The sequence below is a fragment of the Marmota marmota genome, unplaced genomic scaffold (genome assembly GCF_001458135.2).
Source record: "Marmota marmota marmota unplaced genomic scaffold, marMar, whole genome shotgun sequence".
In the NCBI taxonomy this organism is placed as follows: Eukaryota; Metazoa; Chordata; class Mammalia; order Rodentia; family Sciuridae; genus Marmota; species Marmota marmota.
The window spans coordinates 206,455-221,529 of record NW_026000272.1 but is presented as its reverse complement, the minus strand read 5'-3'; the positions used below and the strand labels follow the sequence as shown (position 1 = coordinate 221,529).

The 15,075-nt window shown below is 43.1% G+C and overlaps 1 protein-coding gene and 2 pseudogenes across 2 annotated transcripts; 2 read left to right on the top strand and 1 right to left on the bottom strand.

Annotated features, from left to right (window-relative positions):
• Positions 1 to 546: 546 nt before the first annotated feature.
• Positions 547 to 1,725, bottom strand: LOC107152547 (annotated as a pseudogene).
• A 1,490-nt stretch (positions 1,726 to 3,215) lies between these two features.
• Positions 3,216 to 3,619, top strand: LOC125614340 (annotated as a pseudogene).
• A 7,846-nt stretch (positions 3,620 to 11,465) lies between these two features.
• Positions 11,466 to 14,535, top strand: LOC125614339 (paraneoplastic antigen Ma6F-like). Of its 2 annotated transcripts, none has more exons than XM_048796986.1 (2): positions 11,466 to 11,866; positions 12,525 to 14,535. In XM_048796986.1, exon 2 carries the CDS (start codon positions 12,569 to 12,571, stop codon positions 13,121 to 13,123), a length of 555 nt encoding a protein of 184 aa, XP_048652943.1. In that variant the 5' UTR covers positions 11,466 to 11,866; positions 12,525 to 12,568; the 3' UTR covers positions 13,124 to 14,535. The 2 variants fall into 2 exon arrangements, with proteins under 2 accessions (XP_048652943.1, XP_048652944.1); XM_048796987.1 differs by lacking the exon at positions 11,466 to 11,866 and adding an exon at positions 11,939 to 12,083.
• Positions 14,536 to 15,075: the final 540 nt, after the last annotated feature.

The following is a 15,075-nucleotide window of genomic DNA, read 5'->3' as shown; positions in this document are numbered from 1 at the left end:
GTGTGTGTGTGTGTGTGTGTGTGTGTGTGTGTGTATATATATATATATATATATATATATATATATATATATATATAATAGTAAGGGCACAATATGCATTTACATAGTTATATTCTGTTAATTAGAACAAGGATGTCAACAATTTTAGCACAGCACTTGTCTGCATGGCACATAGGGTTTATACTACTGTTGTGACTGCAGAGGAATGTTTCAAAGCTGTCTCCCAATCAGTGGCATCATAACCATCAGAGGAATTTTAAGCAAAACCAAACTGCAGATTCCTATGCCCACTCCCCCAAGTTCTGATACAGAAGGTTTGAAATAGGCTCTATAAATCTCTATTTCTCAAAAGTTCCCTGAGTTATGTATATGTACAACCAGGCCCTGAGCCACCAGTGCAAAGGACAGTCATGTGCCAATTGGATCTATGTGGCTGAGAATAATCAAACAGCCAAGGTAAAGCACACCAATTCTTTTGAAGCCCTGAAATTACAGATTTAGTGATAGATGTTGAAGTCTGTGGTCAAAAGCACTTCTGCAGTGTGGTTATGGCTTGAGAACACCATGAGCTTTTCCCAGGTTGTGGGTGGCCTTGTTGTCCAGAAATTCCATCTGCTTGTCACTTGATCTCACCATGTTGTTCATCTTTGCCCTGCCACAGTCACCACAGGCACAGAGTGCGCACTGGCCCAAGAGTCTAGTAAGGAGTCAAAGAATTTCCTAACCAACCATTCACCTGTGTGAGATTCTTGCCTATAACAGAACTCCAGGCCTAAGTACTGAGTAGCAATCAAATTTTAATTCTCCAACCCCGGCTTCTACTTTTCCCTTCTAATTATAAAAATTTACTTGACCTATCAGCTCCTTTAGAGGAAAACAAGTTGAAATATTTGCACCCTCCAGCTTTTGCCAGCTCTGCAGACTTTGGCACATAATCTCAATCAACATGAACAAATTCCTCTGGCCCAGCTTTGTTTCTGGTGGTACCCTGGCAACTGAATTCAACATCATGACCTTGAAAGGCAGAAGCATAATCTTCCAATTTTTTAAAGTCCACCAGTTCTTGATTCACATTTTTATAAGCTTCTTTCTCAAAGGGGAGCTTCCTCCAGCCAATCAGAGTGACTCTGGAAAACAGGTTCTGTTCCAGGATTTCTTTTAAGAGCTTTTTGCTGGTTTCCCTGCTGGTGCCTAGTATAAAGACGGATTTATTCTGCATCTTTAAGTCTTCTGGAAGCTTTGGCTGTGCCTCTATGTCTGCCTTGTCAGCTTGGTCTTCTGGGTGACTTTCTAAGGTAAATCTTTAGTAAAGAATAATAGTTAAAAATTTTTTTTCATTTAATAAAAGCAGCTATTTTTCTGAGTCAACATTTTTTTAAAGAGAGAGAGAGAAAATTTTTTAATATTTATTTTTTAGTTTTTGGTGGACACAACATCTTTATTTTATTTGTATGTGGTGCTGAGGATCGAATCCAGCGCCTCACGCATGCCAGGCGAGCGCACTACCGCTTGAGCCACATCCCCAGCCCAAGTCATCATTATTAATTATGACACATATTAATTTTTTCTCTCATGTTCATCCAGACTCACTATTCAAATAACCTAACATTATATCTATTAGATATTTATGTTTACAAAAATAATAAACTTGAGTTTAATCAAATTGACTTATTCTGACAATCTTCATTTCCATAATAATTATGTTTCATAATATGCTTACAACATTTTTCCAATTTTTGTGGTTAACTAAACTGTAGGCTATACTAGGTTAAATAATGAATATTAATTAAATATATCAGTTATTTGTAAGTGAATTTAAATTTCTAAGTGAAAAACACCAAGCAAAAATTTAGGTACTTTCTTCTTCTTCTTATAATACAGGGAAGGTCTCTTACAGATTTGAGTCTTGTTATAGTTTGGGTCTAGAACATCCCCCCAAATGCTCATGCTTTAAAGGGCCTGTTCCCAATGCAGCAATGTTCAGAGGAGGGGCCCTTGGGACTTGGTTGGATCATGAGGGCTGTGACCTCATGAGTAAATCAATGTACTCATGAGTTGACAGTTTCATGGTATTATTGGGAGGTGGTTGGAGTGGTAGTAGGTGAGGACTAGTTGGGGGAAGTTAGTCACAGGGGACATTTCCTGTAAGGATGTATCTTGTCCCTAGCCTCTTTGTCCCTCTTTTTTTCTTTCAGGCTATCATGTGGTAAACAGCTTTGCTCTGCCACCATGATGTTTCTATGTTGGCATTAGTGGACTTTAGACTGAAATTTATGAAAATGTGAGCCAAAATAAATCTCATCCTTTAAGTTGTTTATGTTATGTATTTAGGTGACAGTGATGAAAATTGACTAACACAGGTATTATGGTTTGGAAGTGAGGTATCTCCCAAAAGCTCAGGTGTGAGACAGTGCAAGAAGGTTCAGAGGAGAAATGGTTGGGTTGTGAGAACCTTAACCCAACCAGTGAATTCATCCCCTGATCGGGATTAACTGAGTGGTAACTGAAGTGGTAGGGTGAGGCTGGAGGAGGTGGGAACTGAGGCATAGCTATGGGGTATATATTTGTATTTGGCTATTGGAGTCCGTCTGTGGTGCTATTTCTCTGTCCCTCTCCCTATCCCACCCCCTCTAGGTTTTCTGGTGGCCATGTTCTGAGCCTCCTTCCTTTAGCACACTCTTCCACTGTGATATTCTGTTTCACCTTGAGTCCCCAGCAATTGAGCCAGCTTCTATAGACTGACATCTCTGAAACTATGAGCCCCCAATAAACTTTTCCTCCTCTAATTGTTCTTATCAGGAGTTTTGATCACAGTAGCAAAGAAGCTGACTAAAACAAAAAAGTTCATTAATAAAGTTGTTCTTTTTTGGGTACACTTAGAAATTATATTGTCAATAAATCTTTGTCTATAAACAATTGTGAGGTGTATTCCATAAGCCTTGCTAGTCTGCCATAAAATATAACTAATACTTTGAAATTATTTATTCCCCAATTGTCTCTGTAAAACAAAAGTTACTAATGATCAAAAATCATAATCAGTGTATGTAAATGAAACTGCTATAAGCAATAAGGGCAAAAAGAAAGAACTTTGTTAAGGAATTGAGTAATGATTGTTCAAAATGAGATGAGGGGCATTGGGAGCTGTGACAGTGGCTGTGGCGGTGCCAACAGCAGCGGGTGCTCCCGGGTCAAATGGAAACAGAGGCGGTGAGACCATGGCTGGAGGTAAAGCTGGAAAGGATAGTGGGAAGCCAAGGCCAAGGCAGTCTGTCATTCATGAAGAGTTGAACTACAGTTTCCTGTAGGCCGCATCCACAGACGCTTGAAGACTCGCACCACAAGCCACGGACAGGTGGTGCCACTACTGCAGTGTATGTGCTATGATTGTGGAGTACCCTCACTGTCGAGGTGCTGCAGCTGGCAGGTAATGCTTCCAAGGATCTCAAAGTAAAGTGTATCGCTCCATGTCACTTGCAGCCTGCAATCCATGGTGATGAAGGATCAGGTTCTCTTACCAAGGCTAGGGGGCTGTGATTCTCTTACTGTAGCTGGGGGAAGTGTGAACCCTCAAATCCACAAATCTCTGATTGGAAAGAAGGGACAGCAGAAAACTGCTTAGAGGGTTGCTTGAACCAACCCTCTTCCTCCCCAGCATTGTACTGTACCTGGGACAGAAGATAACAATGAGGATATGTGAAAATTTTAAAAACAGTTAAAAGGAAAGGCATAGACAGTTAACTTTGAATGTGCTAACAGAAACATTTATTAGCACATTCTTAGACTCCAAGTTTGATAAAGTACCTTTTCATGTGGTGATAGTTCTATATTGATTGGCTAGGTTTCTCCAATATGTTTTACACAAAAAATGGAATTGATAAATGATTTTTTACAAAATTAATTGTCTCAAACTGTTCTATTCATGGTGTATTGGAAATACTTTGCTCAGCTTTAGAAATTGATTTAAATAAAAGTAATTATTCAAAATGATCTTTCTTTAATATTTATTTTTTAGTACTAATTGGACACAATAACTTGAATTTATTTATTTATTTATTTATTTATTTTTATGTGGTGCTGAGGATTGAACCCAGGCCCTCGCATGTGCTACAGGAGTGCTCTACTTCTGAGCCATAGCCCCAGCCCTAAAAATAATCTTAAAATAGAAATTGGGAATATAACTTTATCATGATTGTTATGCTATGTTATATTGAATATAGATGCTATGAATTTGTAGTACTACTCCATTATTTTATTGTATACCACTAAGGAAGGAAAACTCCTTGAATTAATGGCATCAATTACAGGATACATCTCAATTTCACAGATGATTGAATATGGAAAAATGTGCATTTAAGACTAAAATGGGGTAGTATATTTACTGCAATCCTTTACTGAGCACTTACCATGTGCCAGGCCTTGTTTTCTAATCAAGAAATCGTGGGGATGGGGATGTGGCTCAGTGGTAGAACACTTGCCTAGCATATGTAAGGCCCTGGGCTTGAGGCTGAGCTCCACATAAATAAATAAAACAAAGATATTGTGCCCATCTACAACTAAAAATATATATATTTTAAAAAAGAAATCTTATTATCCTTACTTTATAAACATTGAGCCCGAGGTCCACAGAAATTAAATGATCTTCCAAAAAACATTGGGAACAAACAGAAAAGAGCACAGCTAGGATACACACTTACATCTTACTGACTACAGAGCCCACACCCTTATCTAGAATTAATGTTAGATTTATTAAACCTTTCTGATTTCGGCTTAAAATTCCAACTTGTGGTGGTCTTTTGTTAATATAGTAACAGATAGTAATTTGTACAATCTTTAAAAAAATTTTTTTTCATTGTCAGTGTCTATGTAACTGTTAGAAGATTTAAGTTAATGTACTGATTAATGGTCCATCAGAAAATTCTATTTTTCTGCCTGAAAATCTTCATTAAAGGAGGAAATTTTGACCATCTGGGGTTGTGGCTCAATAGGAGAGTGCTTGCCTCACATGTGTGAGGCACTAGGTTCAATTCTCAACATCATATATAAATAAATGATTAAAATAAAGGTCCATCAACAACTAAAAATTCTTTTAAAAAGAAGGAAATTTTCTGATGTTTTATAATATAACACTATCAAAATAAAACTCAATTTAAAACATATTTTATTATGGAAATTCTCACAAATACACAAAAATAAACAGAGTAGTATGATTAAAAAATGAGATGATGAAAATGAAGTGAAAAAGCCTGACTGGACCCAGAAAGTCATAGAAATTTCATAAAAAATAAATTTTGTTATTCATGTTCAAAGCTGGGTAAAATCTTAACAGTTTGTATTTATTTTATTTTTTTTTAAAGAAAAACAGTTTAGTATCAAATGAAAAACTAGAACTTGGGGGTTTTCTCTGTTAAAATAATCATGGATTATTGGTATGCCCTTAAAAGTAGGTTGTAAAAGCTTTTTTTTTTTTTTTAATTGAGTAATCTACTTTAGAAAACACAGATTTTTATTGGGATAACTTTCTGTTTATGGTGACTTTATTATTGTTTCAGTCAGTTCAAGCTTGTAGAAAAAATACCATGCACTGGGTATCCTAAACAAAAATTTATTTGTAACAGTTCTAAAATCTGGTAGATTTAAGATCAAGGAACTGGCCCACCTACGTAGTGTTTTCTGAGGACTGTCTTCATGATCTGAAGATGGCAACTTTCTTGTATCCTCACATTGCTGGGAGAGCAACTACTAGTGTGTCTCTTTTTATAACAATACTAATTCCATCACGCTGGCCACATTCTTATGATTTCATCTAAATCTAATTGCTTCCCCCAAACCCTACCTCTTAATACTAGCCCATTGAGGGTCAGAGTTTCAAAAAATGAATTTTATGGGAACATAAATATGCAGTACAGAACAATCATGTCCTTAATTACTTAAGGAAAGCAAGTTTCTTGCTATTAAAGACCTAAGTGGGGGCTGGGGGTGTAGCTCAGTGGTAAAATGCTTGCCTCTTACGTGTGAGACACTGCATTCAATCCTCAGCACCACATAAAAATAAATTAAGATACTGTGTGTTCATCTACAACTAAAAAAAATTTAAAAAGAACTGTTTTTTTCTATGATCATGTTATCTCCTATATTCTTTTAGAATATCTTTTTATTGTCACCTCAGTTGAATAGGTGGTCAAGGGGTGTTTTTCAATGGTGCATGATACTATATAACCAAGTATTCAAACCTCTGACAACTTTTGACATTTTTCCTCTAAAAATAAATTTTAAATGATGTCTTCTTTGATAAAAAATCATCTTTGAGACTTTTCAGAGAGTCCCTGGAAAATCACAAAGAGTTTGTTCTTTTGTCTTGGAAAAAGGAATGATAGAATAATTAGGGTTTGCATTATATGAGTTGTGTGGAAGTGCTAGATTTTAAATAATGCTTAGCTTTCTTTAGATGAGTTTTTATGAAGGAAGTGTTATTAATATTAATATTTCACAAGGTCAATCTATGTTTCCACTGTAACATTACAAAGGTTCTTTCATGGCCAAAGTATTTACAATCATATATACTTTCCACCATGCAAATACATACCATGGGAGGCAAGAGTACATATTATTTGCCTTGTTATTTGCATATACTAGACCTAGATGGTCATAGGTATGATTTTACCTGATACACCAGGAACTATAAACAATAGCCTAATATTTCCTTTTCCTAACTAGATAAGACAACGTCTTCATCAAAAGGGATCATATGAACTCCAAGATGAACATTCCCAAGACAATGATGTCCATGAGTCCTGGATAGCACCTAATGACTCCTATTCTATTTGTGATAACTGTACCTAATGGTATATGTCTGCTAATCAGATGGGATCCTGTTATCTTTCCTTACTAGCCCCTATTGAATATTTTTAAAAAATTTTGTAAGTTGTAGATGGACAGAATGCCTTTATTTTATTTGTTAATTTTTTATGTAGTGCCGAGGATCCAACACAGTGCTTCACATATGCTAGGCAAGCACTTTGCCACTGAGCTACAGCCCCAGTCCTCCCTGTTGAATCCTTAGACTGCCTACTTTTCTCACCCTTGCTACTCTATTATCTTTGATTTAATTTCTTCAAGCAGTAGAATATTCAAAAGAAATATGTCACAGTTACAAGGTTTGGTGTACATCCCATCCCTAGAAGTCCGTGATCTCCTTTTCTCACCCGATTTTCAAGATATCATTGAACAAAAGTCTAAGAGATTGGGAATAAATGTTAAAGACTTGACTACTGTGGTAAATCATGCGTGGAGCTCCTGCTACAGGCCACTCAGGAAGTTCACCACAACCATATTTTACAGACTTTGCTTTTGGAAATATCTGTGAGTCTGAACCTTCTTACTGAACCCACTTCAGTAAGAAGTCCAGGACATAGTCATGTAAAATCATCTGGCATTGGACACAATTCTTGCTTCTCCAAGGAGCTGCTGTGATTTGGATGTAGTTTGTCCATACCAAAATTCATGTGGAAATTTGGTTGCAAAGGTGGCAGTGTTGGGAAGTGGATATTTTAAGAGGGATTAGTATGTTTCTCATGAAACTGGATTTGTATTCATGGGAATAAATTAATTTGTGTGAGAGTAGGTTGTTATAAACTGGATTAGCTCTTTGTCTCCCTCTTCTGCTCTTGAATGCTTCCCCTTCCAATTTTCCACAATATATGAAGCAGCATGTGGTCCTCACCAGAAGCTGAGCAGGTGCTAGCACCATGCTTTGGGACTTCCAGGACCATGAGCCAAAATAAGCCTCTTTATAAATTTATAAATTACAGAAATTTCCGGTGCTCTGTTATAGCAATAAAAAATGGACTATGACAGAGACACATGTGCAGTCATCAAAACTGACTACTGTCTATGGGTTATCCAAAACCTCTATGTCTATACTGTCACCAAAATATTCAGACTGCAGATGGGGAAACTTGTCAGTTGCCAGTGTCATTCTCACTCCACCATCTGAAGATGCTTCAGATCCAACAACTAGAAATCTTGACTGGCTTGCCCTAGAACTTAACATCTTCCTCTACCCCAAGAAAACCATGGTGCATTTCTTACTAGAGGCTGGTGTGCTAAAAGTCTAGTTCTCAGGGGTTTATGTTTTATGCACCCTGTGTAGTGAGCATACATATCATTGTACTGAGTTCCAACCATCTACTCACTATTCACTGAGTCTCCTATTTCTGTCAGATGCTTCTGCTAATTTTCCCTACATGCCACCACACAAGCTGTGATATATGCTTCCCTAAATGATCCTAGAATAGGAGAAAATTGTAACCATAAATATGTTCAGTGCTGCCAGTCTGTATCATTATCATATAGTATATTTAGGAAGCACTAAATTTATATATACAGATGTGTGTGTATGTGTGTGTGTGTAACAATTTGGACAGTAAAAATGAATATAAAGTTTGTTCATATCTTAGGAAGAAAGAGTTATTTGTTATTCAGCACTTAATTGCACCTCAACCAGGGAGCCAACATCAGTTCCCAAATCTGGCTGTGCAATGTTCCATTATTTCAGCACTCTACATAAAAACTCGAGAAGATTGTTAATAAAGTAGATGGGATAGGGTGAAGGAAGGGGAACTTCTAACAATCAGATGATAATCCGACATGAATCTCAGAAAAATATTCAGTGAACCAGGTCTATACATGTTCCCATTGACAAATCTGGTGCATAATTGTGTCTACTTACAATTTTCCTACCCAGGGAGCAAAAGCAAGCTATCATTATCAATTTCCCTAGTTCTTTAGAAATATACATTAAGGAAATTATAAATCCATTGGATAACTTTCCCTCTGGTGCCAAAATATCACATACACAGGATACTCTTTGTGTGTGTGTGTGTGTGTGTGTGTGTGTGTTTTGTTTGTTTTGGTACCAGGGATTTAACTCATGGGCACTAGACCACTGAGCCACATCCCCAGCCCTATTTTGTATTTTATTTAGAGATAGGGTCTCACTGAGTTGCTTAGCACCTCACTTTTTGCTGAGGCTGACTTTGAACTCATGATTCTCCTGCCTCAGCCTCTCAAGCTCCTGAGATTACAGGCCTGCACCACTGCATCTAGCTCCTGCTATGTTATATTGTTCTAGTGTTTAAAGAGATGCCATTGGGATGAAGTTTTTATCTCAGTGTCTCAGTGATACAGCATGTGCTTAATACGCGTGACACCTTGGGTTCAACCCCCAAAACCAAGAAGAAAAGGGAGTGATCATTTAAAATGTCTCAAGAGCAAGAAGTTCCTTTGTGGATCTGGAGAAGGCTTTTTTTTTGACTTCTGGTTAGAAGGTAGGTCCTGAAAAACCACTAATTGCACTGTAACAAACTGCAAAAATATCAGATGATAGAAATGTCATTTTTATACATTTTTTAGTTGTAAGTGGACACAATACCTTTATTTTATTTTTATGTGGTGCTGAGGATTGAACCCGGTACCTCATGCATGCTAGGTGAGTACTCTACTACTGAGTGACAACTCCAGCCCCAATGTCATATATTTTTGAAGGACATCTGAGAGTTGTATATTTAATGAATTCTAAAGTAACTACATTCCAGAGAGATAGAAAGAAAGAGACAAGCACATACCAATGGCCATTTTCCTCCCTGGCAACATGGGCTTGGAAAACAGAAGATTGGCCCAGCCATTGGTGGAAAAATTGCTGGGATAAGAACTGTTAATGATTGTGTGGCCTGAGTAGACAGATTAGAATCTGTAGGAATTCCAAATGCATAGTTAATTCTCCCCATCTATGTATCCTCCTAATGGGTTTATTTTATGAGTGCAAAAGGACAGAGAATATGGCTGAGACTGAGGGAGGTGAGAGGAGGAAAGGGAGGGAGGTGAGACAGAAATTGATTCACTGTGCTGTTTAGACCCCAAAGTCCTGCCTGAATTTAGCATCTAAAGGCAGCAACTTATAATATACATAGGACAGATTCCAACTTCAAGGCTCTTGGAGCCTGATGCTAAATGATCTAAATTCAAGTCATGCTGCAGCTCAAATCCTGATTGGATTGAATTTATATATCTCAGGTAAATGAGTGCTTGACCATGGAAAGGATGTACCCTCATGGTGTGTGTGTGTGTATGTGTGTGTGTGTGTGTGTGTGTGTGTGTGTGTATATATATATATATATTTTTTTTTTTTCCCAGTGTAGTTCTTTTAAATACAATGCCTGGCATACAGTACAAATCCAAAAACATGTGATGTAATGGGACAATGTTACCCATGATGATAGTAATAAGAATTCATTGCACCTGAAATTATATTTTCCAAAGCAGTCCCTAAAGCAGTTTAGACTCCTGAATTGGGGAAATAGACTCCATCTTGTAATGGAAATAGTTTTGAAGTCATAATATAAAGGGTGTTGATACGGGGAAAGTGGAGAATCAGGGACATTAAAAAATCAATCTAACACAGGAATTCATGTGCAAATTCTTCACCTCCACTGTGCCTGGAATATCAGATGTATTTTGCCTCTGCCGCAGCTACCCCACTGTTCATGTTTGTGGTCATGGAAGGTCGGTACTCAGGGTTGTACTGGGGCCCAGTCTTGGGGAACTCTCAAGGCTGCTACCAGATGGACAGCCAGTCCCAGACATGACAGAGATTGGCTGAATTTTCCCAAAGGCCATTCTTGACCGACATCTGCAGAAAAAGACCTACAATGTCTCACTTCAGCCAATCCTTCATTTTTGGGGGGGTAAAGCAGTTCCAGTGTTTCTCGTCACATCACTTTTTTCTTCAGAGCTCAGACTTAGAACCACTGGTTTCCTGCTCACTTTGATTCTGCAGATGTTGTGGTTGCCCCAGGGAAAAGCTGCCTTCAAAAGTGGCTGCAACAACCAACTTTCAATATCCTCACCATTGTTGGCCTCATCACCCCTTTCTTTTTCTGGGTCCTTATGGTCATTTACTATGCCCACTGGAAGGTAAAGTTCCATGACAACCATGCAAGAAGGGTGTTCTTATTGCATATTTATAGAGGAGGGGCAGAGATCTTCAGTGATTTGTGTAAAACCACTATTTAGCTACAAAGTGAACACAGCTTTCAGGGCTGGGGGTGCAGTTCAGTGATAGAATGCTTAGACCCTAGGTTTGATCCCTAGCACTGTCAAAAAGAAAAAGAAAAAAGTAAAGTGAAGCCATGACATGAAACTCATCATTTTTTCATTGCAATGGCTTCCTAGGTGATGAAGGCTGGCTTTGCAGCATAAGGAGCTGCGATGAGGCTCTTGAGTCAGGGAGAATTAGCCTCTGCCTGTTGTAGAGGGCCTTAGAATAATGTGGTGGACTTGTAAATACAGAGTGACACTGGGGACCCAGTCTGGAGTCCCAACACTTAGCTGTCCACTACCTTTAAGCTTCCAGCCCCAGCCCCCCACCATGAGCTTTCTGTTTTCCAGCTACCCCTCCCCCCTTCTCCCTGCACTTCCACTAGGCCATCTTGTTGGTGGAGGGCCAATGGATGTGCCTGTTGATCCTGGAGGCTCCAGGCCTTGCCACGTCAAGCTCTTACCACTGCAGATCCTGTCACCACTGGCAATACTGACATCTCAGTCTGTCCAGCCATTTGTCCTACACAGGGGCACTGAGATCTTTCTCCTTCATCTACCTGGAGCTTCTGGGAGAAGTGAGAATCTCACTAGGGTCTGGGAGACCACCTCATCCCTCTCTCCTCCTGCCAGCCGACTGCGCAGCCCCAGGAGGTCGACTGAGGTGTTCTTGGACCTCCTGCTGCAGGACTTTGAGGCGACCTCCAGAAACAGCTCTGCAACCTGAAGGCGGCATTTCCCTGGGGGCATCCACAACATCAGCAGAATTGAAGTGAGCAGGCAGCCAGGGGCTTTGCTCGGAAGGGACCCCACAGTGACCGCGAATACCCTGGGAAGAGGCTAGATTGCCCCGGTAGGGAGACGCAGGAAGGGGACATAATAGGACGAATGCAGAGACCGGAGGTGGTGCAGCCTCCCGGCTGCAGGAGTCTGATAAGGGAGAGCTCCTGGCTGAAGCTTTGGGGCCAGCTCTGGCTGCAGAGATGGAGGTGACAGTGGGAGAGGAAGAGGCTCCGGCTGTGTGTGGGGAGGGGTCTCTTGGCTCGGGATAAGGGAGTCGCGAGAGGGTGTTGCCAGGTAGCAGGGATCAAGGATCCAGGATCGGAAACTCTAGATCCCGTGCTGGGAAAGAGGAGCGGAGAGCTCCTAGCTGCAGGGTTGCAGATGGTAATGGGAGGGGCTTCTGCTGTTAAGGTCGGATCAGCGGATGTCAGCCCAGGTGGAAGGGGTTCTCACTACAGACATGAGACGTATAGTCAGGGACTCAGTCGCTGCATTGCAGGACCAGAATGGGGAATTCTGGCTGCGACACGGGGAAGGAAGGAAAGATGCTTTAGGCTATTGCTGGGGAGGGTGGTGGCAGGTCTCCAGTTGTCCCTGGGGTAGGGCTGTCTGGCACCCACATCCTTTTCTCCCCTTTGCCCTCACAGGCTGCAGCAGAGACTGCCACCCTCAGCTCACACCCTGTCGGATCATGCTCCCTCCCACCAGGTCCCCTGCTATGGCGCTGGCGATGCTGCAGGACTGGTGTCAGTGGATGGGCGTGAATGCACAATGCTCACTGCTCATCCTGGGCATCCCTGATGACTGCGAGGAAGATGAATTCCAGGAGGCTGTGCAGGCTGCCCTAGCTAGGAATGAGCAGGTGGAAGGTGAAGAGGGAGCTGAAGTACAAAGTGGAGACCCAGCTGCCTCCCAGGATGTGCAGGCCCATGGAGAGGCTACTGAGTCTGGCCCTGCCACCCATGACCGCTCCCACCCCTACGCAGGTAATGAAGATGCCAGTGCAGTTGCTCCTGAGCCTGAGCACCCTGCAGAAGATAATTCGGATTCTGATGATGCCATAGCATCCCCTGCCATTCAGAGAAGAGAAAATGCTCAGGTCCCTGCAGGCCTAGACCAGGCAGAACCCGATGAGGCACCGGGGGCCCCCACCCCAGGTCGGATGGGCAGGGTTTCTGATGCCAGTCCAGGAGGGCCTGGCTGGATGCCAGAGAGTCTGGCCCAGGAGGAAGAGCGGGAGGCCTAGGAGCCCTTGCTGGAGGTATCAGGAAACGAGGATGGGGCTGGACAGACAGATTGGCCACCCTGAGATCTCCCCAGGCAAATAGGTTCAGAAGACCTCTCCTCTCAGGCAGCAGAGCCTTGGAGGGAGGGGCAGGACTCGCGCCAGGGCCTACCCTCACCCCACATCAGGAGCAGGGCCCAGGGAAGGGCTCACCCAGCCCAAATCAAGCCCCTGGATCCCCCCAGCTCCCCAAAGGGGCCCTGGCCACCACCACTACCAGACTTTTCCAGTGACCCCAATGACCATAGTTGCCACCAGATGGAGCCAGGAGGGGTGCCCCTCCTCATGGAAGCCCCAACCCCAACCCCAAACCCTGCCAGTCTAGGGCTGCAGGCCTAGAAGTGGGGGGATGGGCTGAGGTCACCTGCCACCTGCACTGGACTGGGAGACGTCGGGGAAGAGAGTCCATCTCAAGGGTGCCAGCTGCCTGGCTCTCCCAGCAGGCAAAACCCCAACCCGATTCACGGTCCCCGGGACAGGGTGCGACCGTCCCTGTCCCTGGAAGCCCGCCTTATCTGTAAGCCCCATAGTGACCCACCTCAAGCAAACGCCCACCCCCACGCTAGCCATCGTTCCTGTGCAAAGCCGTGAGGTGTGTGTCAACCCCGGGCAGAGGACCGCGCCCTCGCGGCCGGCCACCTCCAGGCCCGGGCACGTGCCGTGAGCTTCCGGGCGAGCCAAGGCTCTGCTCGCTCCTGTCCAGTGTCGTGAGCTCAACCTCTGCTTTCTCGGTGTAGATCTAGGCCAGCTGCCTGCCGCTTGTTCTCGTGGAGATGTGTGTGTGTTCTTATCTGAGCAGCTCCTCCCAGGAGGCCCTGAGCCCAGTCCCCAGGAGTCGGAGACGGGAGCCGGCGGGAAGGATGGACGGCGAGGGCGTGGTGGACGCTCACCCCCTCGGTGATCAAGACCGCGGCCTCCCCTCGGGCAGGAAGCACTGGACCTTAGATGGAGGGGGAGGGCCAGGGACTGTGCTTTGACGTTCCACCCCCGTTGTTCCTTGTGACTCAGTTTCCTTGGCTGGGGGGGGGCCTGTTCCCTGTTATGCTTTCCAGTGTCCTGTGACCCTTCTGTGCCAGCCATAGGGCAAGGGCCACCCCACAGCAAGTCAGCCCCTCAGGGGGCTCCCGGAATGGAAGTGAGTGTTCATTGCCAGAGGCCATTGTCCTGGCAAGAGGCACATCTGGGTCCTCAGAAAGGGAGGCTGTGGTGGGAGGGCCCCAGCGTGGAGACAGAGGAGGCTCCTCCTCTGCAGCCCCAGGAGGGGGGGCGGGCCGACCTGTGGCCTCCAGTGGTTGTGAAGAGTCCCTTTAGGTGTTGTCATCCCTTCTCTTCAATGGTTCATTGTTTCTGTTTAATAAATTTTGTGAAATGTTCCAGCTTATTCTATCATGGTGAGGGAAATTGGGAGAGGAATGTTGGTTGGAGATGGGACAGGTTAGAGTAGGGGGGACAATGGTGGCTGGGTTAAAATGCTGGGTGCATTCAGGCAAGGTCCATGATGAGCTGTTGTGATTTCAGCTGGCCAGTGGGCAACAGGATACTGTTAGTTGTGGGTGGGCACTGTCTTTCTGGCTCCCCAGAGCACTTGGGAATAAGCGGGTTAGGCATTGAAGGGAGGGCACAGGACCACAGGATTCCCAGCAGTGCACGGGGGTGGAGGGGTGGGAATCGGGGCATCCAGCCAGGTCAGACAGGCCACGTGTGTGCTCCCGGGCTAGCAGACAAGGTCAGGGAAGGGCCCTGGCATGAGGTCAGATGTCCCCGCCAGGAGCTGTGTGGTGGTAGCTCAAAGATAAAGTGCTCGCCTAGCTTGCATGAGGCACCGGGTTCGATCCTCAGCATCACATAAATGTAAATAAAGATATTGTGTAAACCTAAAACTAAAAAATAAATAAAAAAATTAAATCATATTT

Bases quoted from the DNA above. Each gene is read 5' to 3' on its own strand.
- LOC125614339 (XM_048796986.1), top strand. From the start codon at position 12,569: ATGCTCCCTCCCACCAGGTCCCCTGCTATGGCGCTGGCGATGCTGCAG.